Raw genomic sequence first — 21,364 nt, 5'->3', positions numbered from 1 at the left:
ACCCAAACTTAATATCTCACACAGCCATTTGGACACTCGGACTAACTGCATGGTTTCTCCAATTCCCATGATTTAGCTGTCCAGGCTTTCCATTAATGCCATAAATATTTTATCTTTCTCACATATTCTTTGACTAGGAAGGAATACAAAATCAAATGGAAAAGATTTTCTATTTGGGCAGCAGAAAGATTTTGACCTATTGTCAACTCCTGTTCACCTCTTTCAAGAAGGGGGATAATTATTTCACTGATTAAGTTCAGGTAGCTGCCATTTCTTCTTTTGGCATTGGAGAAGATCACAGCCCCTTAGCATCTCTTAGACTATCCAAGGCTTTTCTCCAGGATACGTTCCTTCTATGTCCTCCACTCAGGGATCCATTTCTGTCATACATCACCATTGTGTTGCAGTCCTTGATGGGGACCCCCTTTGAACCTTCTGCTAAGACTGATCTGAAGTGTCTGTCCTGGAAAACCTTATTTTTGGTAGCTGTAACTTCTGCCAGAAGAATTTCTAACCTATATGCACTTTCTTACAAACTTTATTTGACTTTTCATAAAGAGATTGCATATTTGAGAAAAACCCATCCATCCTACCAAAAGTGGCTTCCAAATTCATCATCAGTCAAGTCATTACTCTGTCAGTATGTTTCCCAAATTTCTATAACAAGGGTGACTATACCTTACATCTGCTGAATGTTTGTCATCAACTGCATTTTTACTTACATCACACTGCTCCATTCAGGAAGTCTAATCAGCTTTTCATTTTCTTTTCGAGTTCTAAATTGGATGAAGCTGTATCCAAAGTATCCCTATCTAGATGGCTTACGCAATGTATTTCCTTTTTCTATCAACAGAAGGAATTGTCTGTTCATTGTAAACCCATATCATTCATAGGTTCATAGATTAGTACTAAGCTAACTGCCTTTGCGAGCCATTTTAAGCCTAGCCAATTACCCCTTGTGAGATTCAAACCCTGCACCTTGTGTTTGCAAGGCAAACACCTTAACCATTAGACCACCCTCCCAACCTTCAACATCAATTGCCTCCTCCACTACCTTTTTCTCCACTGTCCCCATAGATGACATTTGTGCTGCAGCCACCTGGTCTAAAGTTCACACTTTCCTTTCTTATTACATACCGTACGTTCAGTTCAGGTCCAAATTCCTTTGGTTAAGCTGTGCTCAGGAATATCCTTCTATGAGACCACCTGGGAGTTCAAGTAGCTTGGGACTTTGCCGCATAAGTAGAGGAATTGACGGAAAAGACAACATCAGATCTAAGTTATGTACTTTCCATAATGTTAGCTCTGTGTTGTATTCCATCCATTCCTCTACTAACGTGCCTTTATCCCCTTCCATGTTGCAATTCTGTCATATAATCTTGTTTTTTCAGTTGTGCCTGCCTTGGAAGAGTCTGACTGAATTGGCCTTGGCTCCTGAAGATTTAGCTAGTTTCTCCACCATTTCTTCACCATTACTCTTCAACTTCAGTGTATATTCTTATTCATGTCTATTAAGGATAATTTTAGATGTTTCAAAAGAAAACAAACTCAATCTGAGGTAACTCCTTCTGTGCAAGGGGATTATCGGTAGATGGAGGAGCCTGAGCATTGGATCCAACATCGGAACCCAAACCCATAAGTAGAGGAATGGAAGGAATACAACACAAATCTAATGTTATGGTAAGTACATAACTTTCATTTTTTTTCACATTTGAAAGCTTAGCACTACCTCCCAGACAAGAATTGTATTAAAGCTTGTAAAGCTATTTTAACTTTCTAGCACTGTTTTGTGGTAGATGCTGCTTATGCCATACCGTGACAGTAGAGCATAACAGATCTGAAAGGTGCTTAACAAACTTTGTTGTACACCTTTCTTACAACAGAAAGGTATTTATCAAGGTTAATTTTTTCAAGACTTTGGAACCTAATCACACAGCTCATTTACAATGATTTTTTAAAAATGTTTTGTCTTATTTTTAGTTTTATCTCTGTAAATAGTAGTGGTAGAAGTTCATAAGTAAACCCGAATTTGTAGTTTTTGGTTCCCTTACCAGTTGTACTAAATGACATTATAATAAGAATAAAAAAAAAAGTTTTTGTTTAAAAAGAAAGTTAATAATTTCCCAGCCATTTGGTAGTTTACTAAAATGTTGAGAAAGGATAGTCGATGATTTACTAGAATGCTTCCAAGTTAATAACAGAAATTAGCATTTTCTTTTTGATGTCCTCTAATAGACTGTAATCTAATATTCTGCTCTGGGTATTTGTATGTGAACAATGAACCAAATATGTTTGTTAGCCAAGCTTACTGATTCATTGTAAATAGGCTTGTGTACATTTAAAGAATGTGAAGGAGATTAATCATATATATTTTGTGTCATCTTTAATGAAGAAAGTCATTCAAAAATATTTTGATGAAAATATGGCTAAGCAGAGAGTCAAACTTGAGGTGAAACTTCTGTTCACAAGGTTTAAACTACACTGGTTTCCAGAGAGAGCAACTGTAAGTATGGAGTAAAAAAATTAAAACGTAAGGTTAACTAGAAAGTAAATCAACAAAAAAAAAATACATTTTTAGCAGCAACAGCTGTTGGATTTCCAAGATAGAAACATAAGAAAACTCTCAAAAACTGTCTTGTTTTGTTTTTCTTAACTTGTTTGCTTCAGTTTGATACATCTAAATCTGATGGCCAGTTCAAGAAAACAGCCAGCAACAGCAAACTCAAGAAATATTTGCCAGAATTCAGATTTACCCCATTTAAACAAGGTACTTATATTCAGTCTTTTCAAGTATATAAAGCTACATCTTTTGGCAAGATTCAACAGTCCAGATAGCTGTGCTGTTTTGTATCGCAGTGCAGACCTGGGCAATGGTTCACCAAAGTCTGTTGAACTCTTCGAGGTAATTGTTCTGATGATACATAATCCTGTCTCATACATTACTGAATTATCCCACATTGTTTTACTGTGTTATACTTTCTGGTAAGAAAGATTTTATGTGTACACCACAAGAGCAAAACACACCCCATTCTAAAGGAACACTATCTGTAACAGTATGACTGTATTATGACAACTACCTGTAAGAGTATGACTGTATTAAGACAGGTCTTCAAGGCAGTGTTACTTATGCAAGTAATTTATGGGTAATCACCCCTTTCCTAGTGTTTGATTCTGGTATGTTCCTACAAACAGTTGTGCCTCTTTTTTGAATGTCATTCTCTGCCTAACATGAACAGTTGCTTGGACATTAGCTAGCACAAGGCTGCTGTAAAACTAATATTAGCTGGTGTTGAGGGCTGGCTTTGTGGTTCAGAGGGCTAAAGCTCTCGATAAATCACAGGCGACCTGAGTTCTAGTAGTGGCTTGGTTAGCTATAAAAGCTGCCTGGAGAAAATGGTAATGAGTAGCCATTGCCAGCTGACCCATCTTGGGGGGAGTGAGGGAACTGTGACTCACCACATGGCTGATACTTATCAGGTGCACTAGGTGTTGCACCCTATGGATTTCAAACTTGGCAAGCCCCCAAAGGGAAGGGCAGTTGCACAGTAAATCTAGTGGAATTCAGTAGACAGAGACATGCTTCCACTTGGAGAGCAGCACATAGTGAAGCCCAGAAGAGATGCCACATGGGGTGAGAGTGCTTCACTGGAGGAGAGGGTAGGGCACCCTTTAGGACAAGCAAGATGACCCACTGTCTATGAATCAGTGACATTTAGCAGATGAGCTCATTGGGATTTTGTAACAGGAATGAATGTACCATAGGGCTGTCACCTAGCCTGAGGTTGCCCGGATCCTGTTACTATTGACTTAATGGGCTAGTTGAGTGCAGATAATGGAGCCATCAGGCTAGGATCCACATATTCATCATTAAGCAAGTCACTAGCGGAAATGATGATTTGTGAAGGAATATGTGGACCCTCCATATCAGTTCTGCCTATGTTGTCAAACAGTACGGTATTGTCAGTGACAGAGTTTTCTACTGTCCCTTCCTTTTCAGTAGGATTACCCATATCCGTACAGTGGCTGTTTAACAAAGATGGCAGGCTATACATCAGACCACAGTACTCCTGAGAAGAAGGTACTATGGTGGTCCAGTGTGCAGGTTTCAGAGTCGCTTCGAGTACTCATTTTCACTATTCTGTTCAGTCAGTTTAATGGAACATGCACCAGTCAGTTTAATGGAACATGCACCAGTGAAAACTGCCAGAATAGTTTTAGAGAAAGAAGAAAAATAGAGTGAAGAAATGCCTGGCAGCAGACTTTAAAAATAACAAAATAAAAACAAGAACAAATATGAAATCCACTGTGTTACTTCAAACCAGCATACAGGTGTCTTCAGTTAGCACTTGGCACTCCAGCAGTTATGGATTTTGGCTGGAGATCCTATAGTGGATAAAGTGGTAGGTAATGCACCCATTATTATAAATAAAAAATGTTACAGCATTAAGAATAGTGAAAGACAGGGGAGACAGAAGGAAGTGATTTAAGAATAAATGGAACATACTCCTGTAATATGTGTAATCAGTGCAGATTTGTAACAAATGGTCCTTTTTTGTTGAATGCAGAAGAAAGTTATGTTGCACCAAAGTATTGCAATTGTAATACTTTTACTGTAATTTATATTACTAAGTGGTGTCTGGCATGCCAGGCATTTTATGTGAGCACGAGTACAAGGAAATTGAGTTCAAGGATATATGAACACTGAAATGCAATCAAAAAGAATAGTAAAAGTACTTTGCATAGACATCCTTTAAAATGCACAGGTTTTTAAAAAGTTTATTTTTATGCATTAGATGCTATAGAACCCAACACTAGGAGCAGGAATGCTAAGTACATGTTAGACACCAAAGAATATGAGTGGCAAATAAGATAAAATACCATAATTTTATCAGGCTTGAATGAACAATATTCATGTTCAATGTATTTTAAATGAACAGAGGCTAAAGACCAAGGACAACATTTAATTTTAAAGAAGGGACATAATTAGATGTGTTTTAGATGATGTCATGTTTTGTGTACTATTTTATGAGCCGAGTTGTAATCATGTAGCCAGAGTCTGATGACATCTGAATGTGAACAGATGAAAGTGCTCAGTCAGTGTAATAAAATGTTGGTTTGAAGGAATGACACAGTGGATTTCAGATTTTTTCATGTTTTCATGTTTTTATTTTGTAGTGCCGGGCTTTTGTCCATTCTGTTTTTATTTTCCAGTTTCCGACAGTACTCATGTTCAAAATATGTTCACTTCACAACCTGTTACCCTTCTTCATTTGTGTTTTTTTTAGTAACCTTAGATTTAAAAGATACATATCATCACATTCCTGTTCATCCAGATTTTGGGTATTTAAGGTTGTGTGTCTGGATCACATTCTTTTCTCTGCATTACCCTTTTGAGCCATTTTTCCATATTTAGACAACTTGCTTATCTTTGCAGAGACTTTTTGAAAGTGTATTGGTCCCAGGTAAGAGATCTCTTTCTCAAGTTTGTTTTCCAAGAGAATATTCAAAAGACATTTTTGACTCCGTCACACAAGACTGTGTTTGCGGGGTGCAAGCTAGACACCTCAGTACAAAGAGCTTTTCTTCCAGAGGGGAAAAAGGTCCATCTGTATTTAAATCTGTTCCTGGGGTTTCAACTCAGACTTGTGTCACAAGAAGGGAATACCTCAGGATTTTGGGTCCCATGGCTTATTATGATCCTCATGATACCTCTTGCACGACTTCACATGAGACAGATAAAATGATGTCTAAAATCTCTTTGGTCCTGGCATCAACACCCATTGTCTATTCAAATCCCAGTCCTAGGATTTGTGAATTGGGAAATCACTTTTTGGAGATGTGAAATCTTTCAGAATCCAGATATCCTGTTTATCCCTTCCTGCTCCAAAGCAATCAGTTACTACAGACACCTCAGACTTTGTCTGGGAAGCTGTCAGTGGCCCTAAAAGTGCAGGGTCTTTGGGACAAGGAAGACAGACCAAAACACATAACATAAATGAGATACTAACTCTTTCAAAGGCTCTAAACTGTCAAAATCATCTGTGATCACTGGGACCTCTTTAAATAGTTAGACAGTACCACAGTGATGTGGTGAATAAACAAGCAAGGGGAGAACCCTATGCAGACTAGCCATGTTGGCATGAGATATAGCTTTACAGCTCAGTTTCAGTCTACAGGGATCTTATATTCTATCAGAGCAAAACTGTGTGACAAATTAGCTGAGCAGGACCATGGCAGAGCTTTGTGAATGGAAACTGAATTGGGGGTCTTCCAAGATTTGATCCATCTGTGGGGAATTTCCTGGATAGACCTTTTTGCCTCCTTTCTAAATGGCACTAAATTCTGTTCCAGGACTCAATTGCTAGAAGGACTGGAAGACACGTTGCCCATTCTTTTCCTTGGAAAATAATGTTCCTGGATGCTTTTCCATCCTTTCTACTGATTTTTAGGGTACCTCTGATGATTCAGAAGGAGGATTCCCCAAGGCTCATTGTGATGACTCCCTTCTGAACCAAGCAACAGTGGTTCTCCCTTTTGGAATTGACCAGAGACATTTGCCACAAGCCCCTCCTCATAGACTTTATTAACTCACATATGATCAGGGGTGTATAATGCATCCCAGTACCAAACAACTGCAACTGATTGCCTAGATGATAGGTTCTTAATATATTTTAGCGCCTCTTTTCTAAGGAACTGCAGGAGGTATTAATTCAGGAAAGTCTGCTATCATGTAAAGACAAATGGAAAAAGTTTTCTAGTTGTTGCCAACAAAGCAACTGCTACCCATTCAGGGTTAGTTTTCTCTTGTTTTACAGTATTGTGTGAGTTACTATCCTATAGCCTATCTTACACCTCCATCAGGGTTCATTTCAGCATGTCTGCCCATGGATCCCCCTCTTTCGATGCAGGTCTTGTGTGAAAATGTGTTTGAAAGGGGGGCTATGTTAGAAGCCTTCCATAAAACCTGTGGCTTCTCACCGGGATCTAAATAAAACATTAAAAAAAATTCCCATTTGCTTAAGTTGGTGGGAGCTCAGGTGGCTGTAAAAGATTCCACAGCACCTATCAAAAAGATAAGGGGGGAAATTCCTGATGCCCTGACTAAATTTCCCTCAGTTATATGAATACCACCTCAGTTCTCCCCTGAAAAAAGGCTACTAGCTTTGTGGAACTAATCCAGTCAAAAGGAATGCGATAAATAAATAAAAATATATTTGTAAAGTAGTATCCCAAGTTTACTTTAAGACAATCTGTCCATCTTCCCATTTTCTTTCCAGGAGGGTTGGGAGGGTGGCCTAATGGTTAAGGTGTTTGCCTTACAAACACAAGGTGCAGGGTTTGAGTCTCACAAGGGATAATTGGCTAGGCTTAAAATGGCTCGCAAGGGCAGTTATCTTAGTACTAATCTACGAACCCCAAAATATGAAGAACAGATACTTCATACCTTGAACGTCCACATACAACTCTGGTACTATCTTGAAAGAACAAAGTCTTTCAGAACTTCTGATCAGTTATTTATTTCTTGTGAAAGCAGGAAGGGACAGCCTGTGTTAAAGCAGACCATTTCCAAATGGTTGTTTCAGTCTATTACATTTTGTTATCCCCATTTAAATAAAACTGTTCCAGGCAGGGTCAAGGCTCATTCTGCTATGGCTGTTGGACCCATTCCCTTCCACCTTCCCGTTCTTTTAAGCTGTGGTAATCTACCCCTATAGCTAAGGCTACTGCAGCAGTTATTAATATGAAGAACATAGTGCAGTTGTGTAAATAAACTTATAACATTAGATGTTCAACAAACACACTTCCTAATTGGCATTTGGGTAGTAGTGCCCCGCTGCCATCCTCTGGCAGTCTGCTAAATCTCAGAGTCCCTACAACTTGCCTGTCTGTGAGTATGATAGACCAATCTTCCGGTGGTACATAGACTGCCTTACAAGCCCACAGACAGGAGCCTTCCAGGATCTCTTGGAAGATTGCTCCTTACTCTGGATTTCTTCAACGGCTAAGCTCAAATAATAAACCTTTTTGGGTTTTTATTTTCTCCCTTTGCCCTTTTTTTTTTTTCTTGGTGCATGAATAGTCTCTTCTATTTGACTTTTTTTCTGTACTGGTAAATTGCATGTGCTTATTTTCAGTATACGGCTTGTACTGTTTATAAGCTTCATTTGAAAGTTTTGGCAGGAAAACGATCTGATTTTGCATTTTTTTCCTTTGGGATTCTGAATATTTAAAGTGATCAAAGAGGTCTACAGCACAATTTTTTCGTTTAAATTGCAAGTTTTCCACCATTTTGTATATTAAACTTCTGACAGGAATTTTTCATACGTTTATACTTTATTTTTTGTCTAAGGCAGTTTTATGCTATTTCCAGTCATTTGTGTCTGAAACTAGCATTTTTTAATTAAGATTAGGAGACTTTTGTGGCATGTATTTTGTGTTTTAAACTGTGTTACTGAAACAATTGCCTTTTTTATTCAGTGCAGTGTTCAGAAAAATATTCCTACAGAAATAGACTTTAGATTACTATTTAGAGGCATAATAGTGGGATTTGTCCATTTTTTTACTGGGCTGGCAATGCAGCCCTTCATTAGTATTTCTTGGCCAGATTTTTGTCCCCCCAAATTGATGGACTCTGATATTATGTCCCAACCCCACCACCACCGCCATGTGCACCTAAACAAACACAGAAGTAAAACAAGAATTATGTCTGAGCCTATGGCTTGTGACTGCAGTAGCTTTGGCCAGGCTATTGGATCACTCATCGTCTGCCTCCAGGTCCTCTGGTGTGGTGTTAATGCCACAACTGTGCATGACTCACTGGTCAGATATGTCCTTTTGGGCCATACCATTGCCCGCTTCAAATAAGGAAGAATAACTCTTTAGCTCCAGGGAAATTCAGGGGTGGTGAGACTGTTGCCTGTGTTTATACATCTCCCCCTGGGGATTCTCCCATTAGTATAGTGCATGCAAAACAGAGGAAGAAGTCCCACCACACTGCAGGGCAACAGTCTCTGGCTGTGTTTTCACATGAGCTGGTAGCACTGGCAAGATCCATTATTCCAGACATTAATTACAGGGTGCAAACCTTAAGTAATGCCTGAGCTCCCACCAGCATTCAGACATCCAAGGTCCACAATCTGAGGTTTCGTAAGTGTCAGTCTCATCAGCCAGTTTACTCTGAGGATGAAAAGGTTCAGAAAACCAAACATGTTTTCTTTTTTCCTAAATGTTGGATAGATTTAGGGATGTATTCATATGGGAACAATCTTCTGCTGCTCCTGAAAGGCCTCTGATATGGTGACATTCTGTCCATTGATCCCAGTGATGGACGATGTTTTTAAAAAGGCTTGTAATTCTCCTCTGCTGAATGAGTCTCTTCCTGAAAAAAAAAGTGGTGTGCTTGGCCATGCCAGGCCCCCAAGTTTCCTTATCTGTTGCCCCTGATCCTGTGTTCCAGCAACTTCCAATAAAAACTGTGTCTTCATCAAACCTAGTCCCTCAAGATAAACAAGGCAAGTGTTTAGAATCTTAGGAAAAGGAGCTAGTACAGTCCAGCATGGTAGTTTTTAATGTGTTTAATTATGAGTTTTATGTGGCAGCTTCTGTTGAGGTGTATGTGTAGTTCAGACAAGATTGCTGCATCGTTACCTGCTGAACAGAAAGATTATGTTTAAGAGATTGTTTCCAATATTTCTTAAGTGTCTAAACATGCTTTAAAGAGTGCCTTGGAGGGGGCAGATACTGTTTCTAGAAATGTAGCAACATCAGTTGTGGTAAGGAGGTGTGCTTCACTGCACAGCCAAAACTTTTCTGATAACTTAAAAAATGAAATTTTGAATGCTCTGCTTGATGAATATTCTTTGGTACAGTATCTGATCAGATCCTTAAACACTGGAATGACAAAGGTAAATCGATGCAAGTGGTGTCTAAAATGTTTCATATTCTCAAGCTTTCTTCCAATAAACAAAATAATTTTAGACGGCTAAAGAAACAGAAGTACTAACCAAACACAAACCAAGCCATCAAATGGAAATGGCAGGACATGAACTCCCCCAAACTTAACAAGAGGGGTTCTTTCCCCAAAAAGATACCCTTTTGGAAAGGAAACCCCTCCCAACGTATGACTGTGCCAAGGCTCAGTGCCGGTCATTCCCAAGTTCCTCTTCGAGTTCCCCATTGTGAAAGTTAGCTTTCAGCAATGTGACATGGCCATCATTGTTTTCTGAAACACTGAATACAACCACAGCGTGTAAAATAAATACATAAAAAATAAAAACAGACCTGAAACTTAAAAATTCTGCTCAGTGTCCCACAGGTAGCCGAAATAAAAATAGAATTGAAATACGAATAAAAACTTTAATACATGTAAAAGCAGACTGACAGCAAGCACTTTTGTCCCTGACAGTAACAGGACTTCTTCAAATCCATCATTCCCAGCTTGTTAACCAGTTCAGATTAGGTTTATCAATCAACAACATTTACATAATTAATTAATTTGTTACATTATTAAATTGTTAAAACTTCCTCAACGTGCACAATAAAATAAAATTCCAATACCATTCTCCCATAATTTATAGAACTAATGCTATCTTCTTCAAAATAGGAATCAAGGAAATATGTTCATTAAGACCAGGGAGGTTAGTGGCATTCAGTCTAAGTTGCCACCTTAATTCACTTTTGTCAGTATTATTTTTCCCAATACCCACCTATATGGTCTCTTTTAATTAACTCAACTATTCCAAAAAGAAACTTAGTATAACTAGGGGAATTCAAAGTGTGCTTAAATAAAACATTAACATTGTTGTTGTCAATAGCATAAATATGTTCATAAATCCATTCACGCAGGGGTCTTTTAGTTTTCCCTAAATAAAATGCATTGCAACCCTGGCAAACAGCCACATACACTAAACCCTTGCTTGCACAATTACCCCCTGCTAAATTCACTTGTAGTGGATCACCTACAATCGTGCTTTGATCATTCATTATATATTGACAATAATTACTTGCCCCACATCTTGTTGTACTTTTACTTGTGCCCTTGGAAAAATTATTAGGGTGTTCCAATAGGTTTTAATATCCTGCCCCATTTTGTGTAAAAAAGAGGGTCTTTCTCCTACCATTTTGTTCACATCACTATTATTGTCAAAAATAATCCAATTTTTACTAATAATATTTCTGACCATCTTCCCAAAGGGTCCGTAAAAAATAACCATAGAATTAGAAAAATTGCCCCCCCCCCTCATTCTTTTGAGGTCTGGTTCCCAATTTCTAAAGAACTACCTAAAATAGGGGTGTACTTTGTACCCCAACCTCCAAAAATCTCCATTCCAATGTTCCAGACCCACTCCTGTGGGTAACCTCTTGCTTGGAACATCTGTATAAGATTCCCAAGCTCCCTTTTGAAATCCAAGTCAGAACACATCCTTGCAGCCCGTATCATTTGCCTCCTCACTATATTCCTTTTGACATAAAGTGGATGACTACTACTAAAGTCCAAAAACAATTGGAATATGTGGGCTTCCTGTATATCTTAGATGTAAAACTATCCTTGTTCAAACATTTAGTCAACCTTACATCTAAATAGTCGATTACATCGTAAGAAAAACATGTGTAAACTTAAATGCAAGCATTGTTAATGTAATCCACAAACTCTTCTGCCACATTCTTTTCACATTTCCACATAATAAATGTCATCAAGGTAACATTAGTAGAGGTACAAATAATTCTGAAACCGGAATTAAAAACATGTCTTATTTCCCATGACATCATCCCCAAATCAGCATATATAGGGTCACAACTAGAACCCATCGCAACTCCTTTTATTTCATTAGTGTTTGTATTTTTAAGTTTACACACATTTATTCTTATGAACGTTATTTGGACTTTAGTAGTAGTCATCCACTATGTCAAAAGGAATATACTGAGGGGGCAAATGATACGGGCTGCAAGGATGTGTTCCGACTTGTCAGATTTCAAAAGGGAGCTTGGAAATCTTATACAGATGTTCAAAGCAAAAGGTTACCCACAGGAGTGGGTCTAGAACATTGGCATGGAGATTTTTGGAGGTTGGGGTGAATTCAGGAACCAGACCACAAAAGAACGGGGTGACAGTTCTATGGTTATTTTTTATGGATAAAAAATAAATAGCCAGCAACAAGGAGGGCTGTGAAGTATATTATTTTATTATATTTAATAGTAAGACTTCATAGAACAGACCGGTTTCGGCCCAGAGTTAACCTGGCCTTCTTCAGTGTTACAAAAACCAAAAGACATAAGAAGTCTTAAATAGCAAAAGTAAATGAGAAAGTAAACATGATTGGCTAACACCTCTACAATGGTTAATCATAAATATTCATTAAGCCCTGGGTTGAAAAGAGCACCAAGTTTAGTTATCTATTTTTTCTCCTTAGTATTTAGTTTGTTATGCCATCCAGATTTGTGGGTATGATCCCCAATAAGCTTATCAATAATAAAAAAATAAAATTTGGCTGTCTTAAAGTGTGTTTATAGAGCCCATTAGTTGTTCTCTTGCATTTGATATCACTCAAATGCTCAGAGACACGTAACTTAATTGGTCGAGACATCTGGCCAACATAAAAAGATTGACAACTGCAACATGCCATATAGATAACCCAGTCCGTGTTACAGTTGGCAAAAAACCTAATGTCATAAACAATACTACTGTTTTTACTGGTAAATTATTTTGTTTTCAAAATGTATCTACAATTATTACAATGGCCGCAAGGCATACAGCCAATAAGTTTATCACCCAAAATAGTAGTTTGAGTTAATTGGGGCAACATAGAGTCAGAGTGATGCTTATAGTGATTAAAATAGGCTCCTAATTTTTTTCCTTTCCTAAAAGAGAAAGAACAAGAAGAGGGTATCAGTGTATTCAGGGCAGCATCAGCTTTTAGTATATTCCAATTGTCCCTAATAATATCAGTAATCCTGTTAGTATTTCTCCCATATGTAGTAAACATAATGTGTTGGAAGATAGTGGTTTATTTTTGTAGGTCAACAATTCCTGTCTTGTCAGACCCAATGCATGATTCTTAGCCCATGGTTACATAACCCGAACTGTAGCCCCTATTAATAAATATATCAGAAAGGTCCTGACAATGGTACTGAAAAGTGTTCTCATCCGAACAGTTGCGTCTAATTCTAATAAACTGTGATTTAGGGATGTTCCTGGCAATATGTTTTGGATGAAAGCTGGAGGCGTGGAGTAAGGTATTTTATTGTGGAAATTTTCTAAATACCTCAGTGTTAAGGGTATTATCATCATTTCTGGATATCAAAACATCCAGAAAAGTGATATGATCCCAATCAAAATTAATGGTAAAGTGAATTCCCCATTTATTATCATTAAGATATTCCACAAATTCATGAAGGTATTCAATATTGGATCTCCACACCATCCAGCAATCATCCAAGTATCTACTCCAAATATCAATTTCTGGCAGATACAAATTATGTGTATCATCATAAATGATGATTTCTTCAATGTATGCCATGAATAAATCAGCATAAATGGGGGCAAAGGATGCCCCCGTAGCAGTGCCTTTAATCTGAAGATAACATTCTTTATCATAAAAGAACACATTCTTAGTGAGCACATGTTCAGTTAGATTAATCAAAAAAGTGTTAAAACCGGGTTGGTATATATTAGATTTATAAAGCCAATATTCGATCGCATCCAAACCCGCCCAATGAGGGATATTAGTATACAATGAGCTCACATCTAAGGTACACAACCACCGGTCGTCCTCAATTTGCATACACCCTCTTCTAATGTGCTCTATAAACACACTTTAAAATCTAAGACAGCCAAATTTCATTTTTTTATTATTGATAAGCTTATTGGGGATCGTACCCACAAATCTGGATGGCATAACAAACTAAATACTAAGGAGAAAAAATGGATAACTAAACTTGGTGCTCTTTTCAACCCAGGGCTTAATGAATATTTATGATTAACCATTGTAGAGGTGTTAGCCAATCATGTTTACTTTCTCATTTACTTTTTGCTATTTAAGACTTATGTCTTTTTGTTTTTGTAACACTGAAGAAGGCCAGGTTAACTCCGGGCCGAAACCGGTCTGTTCTATGAAGTCTTACTATTAAATATAATAAAATAATATACTTCACAGCCTCCTTGTTGCTGGCTATTTATTTTTTATTCTAATTTACTTTGCCGTGCAACTTTCTCCGTGCAGGGAGGTTTTTTGTTATTTTTTATGGACCCTTTGGTTTGATGGTCAGAAATATTATTAGTAAAAATTGGATTGTTTTTGACAGTAATAGTGATGTGAACAAGGTGGCAGGGGAAAGACCCTCTTTTGTATGTAAAATGGAGCGTAATATTAAATATCTATTGGAACACCCTAATCATTTTCTCAAGGGCGCAGCTAAAAGTACAACAGGATGTGGGGCATGTAGTTATTGTCAATATATAATGAATGAGCAGAGCACGGTTGTAGGAGATGCACTGCAGCAAGTGAATTTAGCAGAGGCTAACTGTGCAAGCATGGGTTTAGTGTATGTGGCTGTTTGTCAGGGTTGCAATGCATTTTATTTAGGGAAAACTGAAGGGCCCCTGCGTAAACGGATTTATGAACATATCTATGCTATTGACAAAAAGAATGTCAATAATGTTTTATTTAAGCACACTTTGAATTCCCCTAGTTGTACTAGTTTCTTTTTGGAATAGTTGAGTTAATTAAAAGAGATGGTGTGTCCTGTTGGTTACTTCTGTGATTTAATTAAAAGAGACCATATGGGTGGGTATTGGGAAAATAATACTAAGAAAAGTGAATTAAGGTGGCAACTTAGATTGAATGCCACTAACCCCCTGGTCTTAATGAACTTGATTCCTGTTTTGAAGGAGAGAGCATTAGTTCTATAAGTTATGGGAGAAGGTTATTAGAATTTTATTTTTTAGTTTGTATGTTGAGGAAATTTTAACAATTTAATAATGTAACAAAGTTAATTATGTAAATGTTGATTGATAAACCTATTTGAGCTGGTTAACAAGCTGGGAATGATGGTTTTAAAGAAGTCCTTTTACTGTGAGGGACGAAAGTGCTTGCCGTCAGTCTGTTTTTACATGTATTAAAGTTTTTATTTGTATTTCAGTTCTATTTTTATTTTGGCTTCCTGTGGACGACTGAGTGGAATTTTTAAATTTGTTTTCTGAAACATTGTTGACAGAGGTTACAGGTGACAGTGGAAGGAACGTCCACCTCCATTCAGGATCTGCATTCAGGTGTTTGGAATCGCTAGAGAAGGTCTCAGTCTTACTCTCTCAGCTAGGGTTCATGTTTTAATATTCAGAAGTCATGCCCGACACCCTGACAAATTTTCCTGTTCCCCAAAAAGAGCTGTTGTGGAGACCAGTCTTGGACCTATCCTTTGAATACTTTTATCAAGGTCCCCAAGTTTAAGATGCTCACCCTGCAAACAGTGCTCCTCTTCTGCCAGACCACTGCTTCATGGTGACCCGGGACTTGAAAGATACATATCATATCTCCATTGCTTATCACTTCAGGAGATATCTGAAATTTTTTGTGTTTGGTTCATACTGTCATTTCTCTGCATTGCTCCTTTGCTATCCACTGCACCTCAAGTGCTTATGAAATGCCTTGCCCCAGTAGTGGCTTACTGCCAGACTCCTGCCATTGACAGTTTTCCTTACTTGGACAGATTGCTGATCTGTGCAGAGTCTGCAACCAGGTGTTTGGAATTACTAGAGAAGGTTTAGATCTTTCTGTCCCAGCTAGAGTTCAAGTGGAACCTTTGGAAGTCATGCCTGAGATCCTTACAAAGACTCATTTTCCTGGGGTGTTTAATCTGCACCAACAAATGAATGTCCTTTCTTCCCAAAGACAAGATCCTGACTTACCAGACAGTTTCTGGAATTCTCTAGGAGGAGTATCACCTCTAGGACTGATTGGCGTCCATGATTCTCATGATACCACTGGCTCATCTGCACGAGGAAAATTCAGTGGTATGTACAAAATTGTTGGACCCAGCACCTACATTCGTACCTACCATTTGCTGGTGATGCCCTTCATCAGACAGGAGTTACAGTGGTGATGAACATGGGTGAGTATCAATCCAGGAATGTTTCTTCCCACCTGTTTTGATGCAGTCTGTCCATACAGATTCATCCGACTTCACCTGGGGAGGTGTCAATGGGAGTGCAATTGCAGGCCACTTGGAGTCCTAAAAATGCACAAAAGCATATTAGTATCAAGAAAATATTGGCAGTGATCCATGCCTTGAAAATACTACATCACCTATGGACTCCAAGTTCTCGGTTTGTGGTTACGGACAACACCACAGTGTTGTCCCTCAGAAAACGAGGTAAAAAGTCATATCCTCTTTGCTAGTTGGCAGTGATGGCCTGGGAGCTGTCTTTACAGCATTCTGTGATTCTTCAGGCATTATGCATCCCATCAGAGCAAAACGTTGTGAGACAGACTAAGATCCTGGGTAAACCCCCATGATTGGCAGCTTGAGGAAGTGTTGTTCCAGAATCTAGTTCAGATGCGGGAAATGTCTCAAATAGATTTGTTCACCTCCTTTCAAAACAGACAGCTGCAGAAATTCTGTTCCAGACATTTTTGCAGCCATGCTTGGATGACAGATGCAGTCTCATTCTCTTGGACAAAAATGTTCTTGTATGTGTTTCCACCCTTTCCACTGATTCACAAGGTATTTCTAAAGATTTAGAGAGAGATGCCAAAGACCACTGTGGTGACCCCCCCCGTTAGCCCAGACAGTCTTGGTTCGGCTTTATAATGTTGGCCGAAGGTAATTACTGCAGCCTTCCTTACACTCTGGATTTGCTCCCTCAGTCTCAGGAACCACTGGTGGACCACAACTACAGCTGACAGCCTGGATGATTCAGTTTTGACTTAGTGTAGGTGCATGTTTCATGTGGCTATGCAATAGGTGTAAAGAAGCCAGAAAACCTGTTACTAGAAAATTGTATTTTGCAAGTGGATGAGATTTTCTAAGTGGTGCCTGATCGGAAACAGAGGGTCCCTTGATGTTAACATCCCTCTGGTCTTGAAATATTAGTGTGAGCTACTTCAAGATGGCTTATCATATGTGTCCAGTAAGGTGCATTTAGTGGCCTTGTCTGCCAGTGGATCCCCATCTGTTTTCTTCTGTTTTGGTTGAACAGTTCATGAAGGGAGTATTGCATATAAGATCCAGTCACAAGCAGATTCCTCCTTCATAGGATCTCAGCTATGTTCTGCATGACCTTCCCACCTTTCAAACCTGCTGCTCATGCTGATCTGAAGCTCTTCATGTGGAAAGCCGTTTTGATTACTCCTCTGACATCTGCAAGGCAAGTCTCTGAGCTGCAAACCGTTATGATGGGGCAACCTAAACTGATTTTCCACAGGGTTAGGGTGATGATACACACTAAACTAGAAAAGCTCTCCCAGACTCTGCTACACTTTGCTGTGAAGGAAAGGTTAGTTTGCTTTTTATTTGTTGTATTTTGTGTTACTTTATTGCCTTTTATATTTTGAATACTGTGACTTGTTTTCTTTACCTTGTGTTTTACTTGTATTCTGCTTTTAACTGCATATTAAAACTTCAAAAGAGACCACAGCTCTATCTCTTGTGAGTCAGGCAGAAATTAGAACTGATCAATTAAGGACTCCTACATAAGATAGAAGAGGTCACTTAAGGTTAATCATTTGTGAACTGAGGGGGTGGAGCTAGGAGCTAAACCTTCTATTTAAGGGGTAAAATAAAACATTTCAAAGCTTTACTAGAAAAGCTCACCCAGACTCTGCTACACTTTGCTGTGAAGGAAAGGATAGTTTGCTTTTTATTTGTTGTATTTTGTATTACTTTATTGCCTTTTTATATTTTGAATACTGTTATTTTTTTTACCTTGTGTTTTACTTGTATTCTGCTCTTAACTGCATACTAAAACTTCAAAAGAGACCACAGCTCTGTCTCTTGTGAGTAAGGCAGAAATTTTTTCCCCACCCACCTGCTTACTGTCGTGTTTTAAATACCACTGTTTTTCTAGTTGCCTGCCTCTTATGTTAATTTTACCATATATCTCATTTCCTCTTTGCTTTCACTGGCTTGTGTGAGTAAGCACAAAATTATCATTTTGTGAAATCATTCCCCTTCAACTATTTAAATTTATTGGCGATCCTGCTGTATTCCATAGTACCAAAAAACAGAAGTGACCACCCCCTTTCAATCTATCTTGCTGTTTTAAAAAAATAGTGACTCTCCAGTAAAACTTAACTTTTTAGACAGTTAAAACTTAAGTTACCTACTTTCACATCTAACTTATCTAGTGCATACTGCAGTGTTTAGGATAAACCATTTTTTTTTCATCTTACCTTTAAGCATCCCTGTGACTAGCACTTGCTCTAATACCTGCTGGAAAGTACTAGGAAGCCTTAAACTGATACAAGCACTCAACTATCCTTGTTAATAAGGAGAAATTAATTGTAGGCACTAAACAGCCTATAATTGCAAAATACCTTGCGAAGGTAAGGGAAAACGGCTCCTGTACTTTACAAAAAAGCACCAAACCAGGCATGTCCAAGGGTCAGCTTCCGGTGATTTCTCCTGTCCACCTGGTGAATCTGGGCATACTGGGGCAATGCAGCAATTGCCTCATGTACACAGACAACCCTCTCCTCCTACCACCCAACACTACAACCTGTGAGAGATGCACTTACATAGCCAAACTGGAAGCAAAGCTCTCTCCACCCAAGATTGTGCTAGACAGTCAAGAGGAGAAGGTTAACACCCTCACTACACCTCAAGCAACACATAGCCCTTCTAAACTCACACAACCAACACCCACACATAGCAACATTAAATACACATATGCGGAGGCCCTTAACTGAAACCTGCCCAAGCAACAAGGACCTCCAAAGCTGAAATGCAAACAAACATCAATCACAACCAAAGTGTCACATAGCTCACAACACCAGTGTGCCACCCAGCAACAGCCCCTAAGGCAAGGTAACGTACCTAACACTTTAGTCATAGGTGACTCTATAGTCAGGCACACTAATGTCCCACTCACCAGGCAGAACAAGGAGAAAATTACAGTCAGCTGCCTGTTGGGTACCAGGATCCGCCACATAACGCATGCACTCAAGTCACTCCACAACAATTACAAATATGACTGTCATTGTCCATGTTGGAGTGAATGATTTGTGACGTACCTCCCTGGACTACATGAAAAGAGACATGGAAGAGCTTTCAGATCATGTGGCCCAGGCAGGTATGACCCTAGCCCTGAGTAGCATCCTGTCTATGCCCAGAATTATACCACAATATAAGAACAAAATTATTGACTTCAACAATTGGCTAAGCTTCTGGTGTCATTTTAAAGTGGATCCAGTATCCGTCTGCCTGGGACAACATGATTGACAGACCACAATGCTTTGCCAGAGATGGTCTGCACCTGTTGCCCCTGGGATTCAGGTTACTGGCTAAGGCTCTTACCACCCCTATAGTGCCTTTTTTAGGCAAAGTTCAAAGGACAAAACCACCACCGTAACAGGTACAAGCATGCAAATTCTGAAGGTAATGCTACGCAATGCTAGAAGTCTAAACCTCAAAATGCACTCTCTCGAGGCACTCCTAAAAATGGAGAACATTGATATCTGTGCAGTAACTGAGACCTGGTTCAAGGCTCCAGGGAGCACCCCCTACAATACCAGGCTACAACTCTTACCACACTTTTCAGCCACCAAACTAGGACCGAAACACTAAAGGTGGAGGAGTGTCCATATTCACCAAGGATATTCACACCACCAGGCTAGGTGCCCAACACAATGCATCTGAAATTCTCCAGGTGCAACTAACACACTAGGTAAGACTGCAATCCAAATTGTATCTTGCTACAGATCCCCTACCATGCCCCAATATTCTCACTACACCTTTCTAAACATACTGGAAGATATTAAGATACAACCAAACACCCTAATACTGGGTGATTTCAACTACCCTGCCATTAACTGGGAAAACTACTCGTGTACCAACACCTTTACCAAACGGTTCTTGAAATTCATAAATTCCATCACCCTGGGTCAACTAATCCATAGTCCCACCAGGGGCTTCAATATCCCAGACCTGGTCATTACCAACATGGAAAATCGATACTCCGCACCTATGGTCACCCCCTTGTTGGTCAGGTCTGACCATAAGCTAATCACCATTAACATCCACATCCCACCCCCATTAAGGAAATCTCCATAAAAACTTGTCCAAAGCCAACTTCATGCTACTCAAGTCAGAAGTAACGAACTTCATGACACCCATGCAGACGGGAACAGAAAGTTTGACTGCTGGATCCTACAGTAAGGCACTGTATGAGCACATCCACTCATGCATGAATCGTGCCATCCCAAATAGAACCAAGATGCTCTCCTCCAAAAAAAAAAGGAAGCCAATCTGGTGGTCCCCTGCCATAAACAAACTTTACAACAAAAGGAAGAAACTGTTTCAGAAAAGAGGAAAATCCCAGGATGCAAAAAACTCCCCCACCAGCCTCAGTAAGAAGCTGAGATCCCTCATAAAATCCTCCAAAGCTAGTTACGAAAATAAAGTTGCCAAATATTCCAAAGACAACCACAAGGCATTCTATAACTATGTCAAGAATCTAAATGGCAATGCTCAGATCTCCTCTATGCTACAATAGAATGGCATTAAATATACTGATCTCAAGGATATTGCCAATATCCGGGCAGATCAGTTCAGTGCCAGCTTCACCCTCTTCTCACCCCCTAAACGGCCCATCTCAATACTAGAAGATTGCCAAATTCTGGTAATAACGGCCACACGGATTAAAAACGCACTCTCCAAAGCTAACAATACAGCATCCATGGGACCAGATGACATCCCGGGCTGTATACTACATGAACTACAAAATGAACTGGCACCTCACTTAAGTGTCCTGTTTAATCATAGCCTCACCTCAGGCTTCGTGCCCACTGAGTGTCTCACAGCTACAGTTATTCCGCTCCACAAGGGGGGATCCACCTTGGATCCCGGGAACTACTGCCCCATCAGTCTGACGAGCCTGATCTGCAAGGCCATGGAACGTATTATCATAGATCTTCTAAACAAAGACATTGTTAACCGTCAAACATTGGACCCCACCCAGTTTGGGTTTGTGAAGGGCCGATCTTGTCTCCTGAACCTGATTGACTTCTTTGAATCAGTCTCCAGAGCCGTGAATGAGGGTAAGGCGGTCCACACAGCCTATCTGGACCTCGTCAAGGCCTTTGACACCATCCCCCACTCCTGAAGCATAGATAGACTTACTAAGCTGGGCATTAATCCCTACTTCACTCGA

General features: G+C 39.3%; 1 protein-coding gene across 1 annotated transcript in view; it reads left to right on the top strand.

Moving 5' to 3' along the window:
• The window catches only part of GFUS (GDP-L-fucose synthase), a 651,262-nt gene that overhangs the window by 572,768 nt on the left and 57,130 nt on the right, over window positions 1-21,364 (top strand). Inside the window, exon 10 of the mRNA XM_044067329.1 lies at window positions 2,668-2,767. Within this exon, the coding sequence (XP_043923264.1) occupies window positions 2,668-2,767 (100 nt within the window). The remainder of the gene's footprint in view (window positions 1-2,667; window positions 2,768-21,364) is intronic.

Source organism: Protopterus annectens, chromosome 3.part1 (genome assembly GCF_019279795.1).
Source record: "Protopterus annectens isolate FY-2018-M chromosome 3.part1, PAN1.0, whole genome shotgun sequence".
In the NCBI taxonomy this organism is placed as follows: domain Eukaryota; kingdom Metazoa; phylum Chordata; order Ceratodontiformes; family Protopteridae; genus Protopterus; species Protopterus annectens.
Note: the sequence above shows the minus strand (reverse complement) of the source record. Positions and strands in the feature narration are given on the sequence as shown.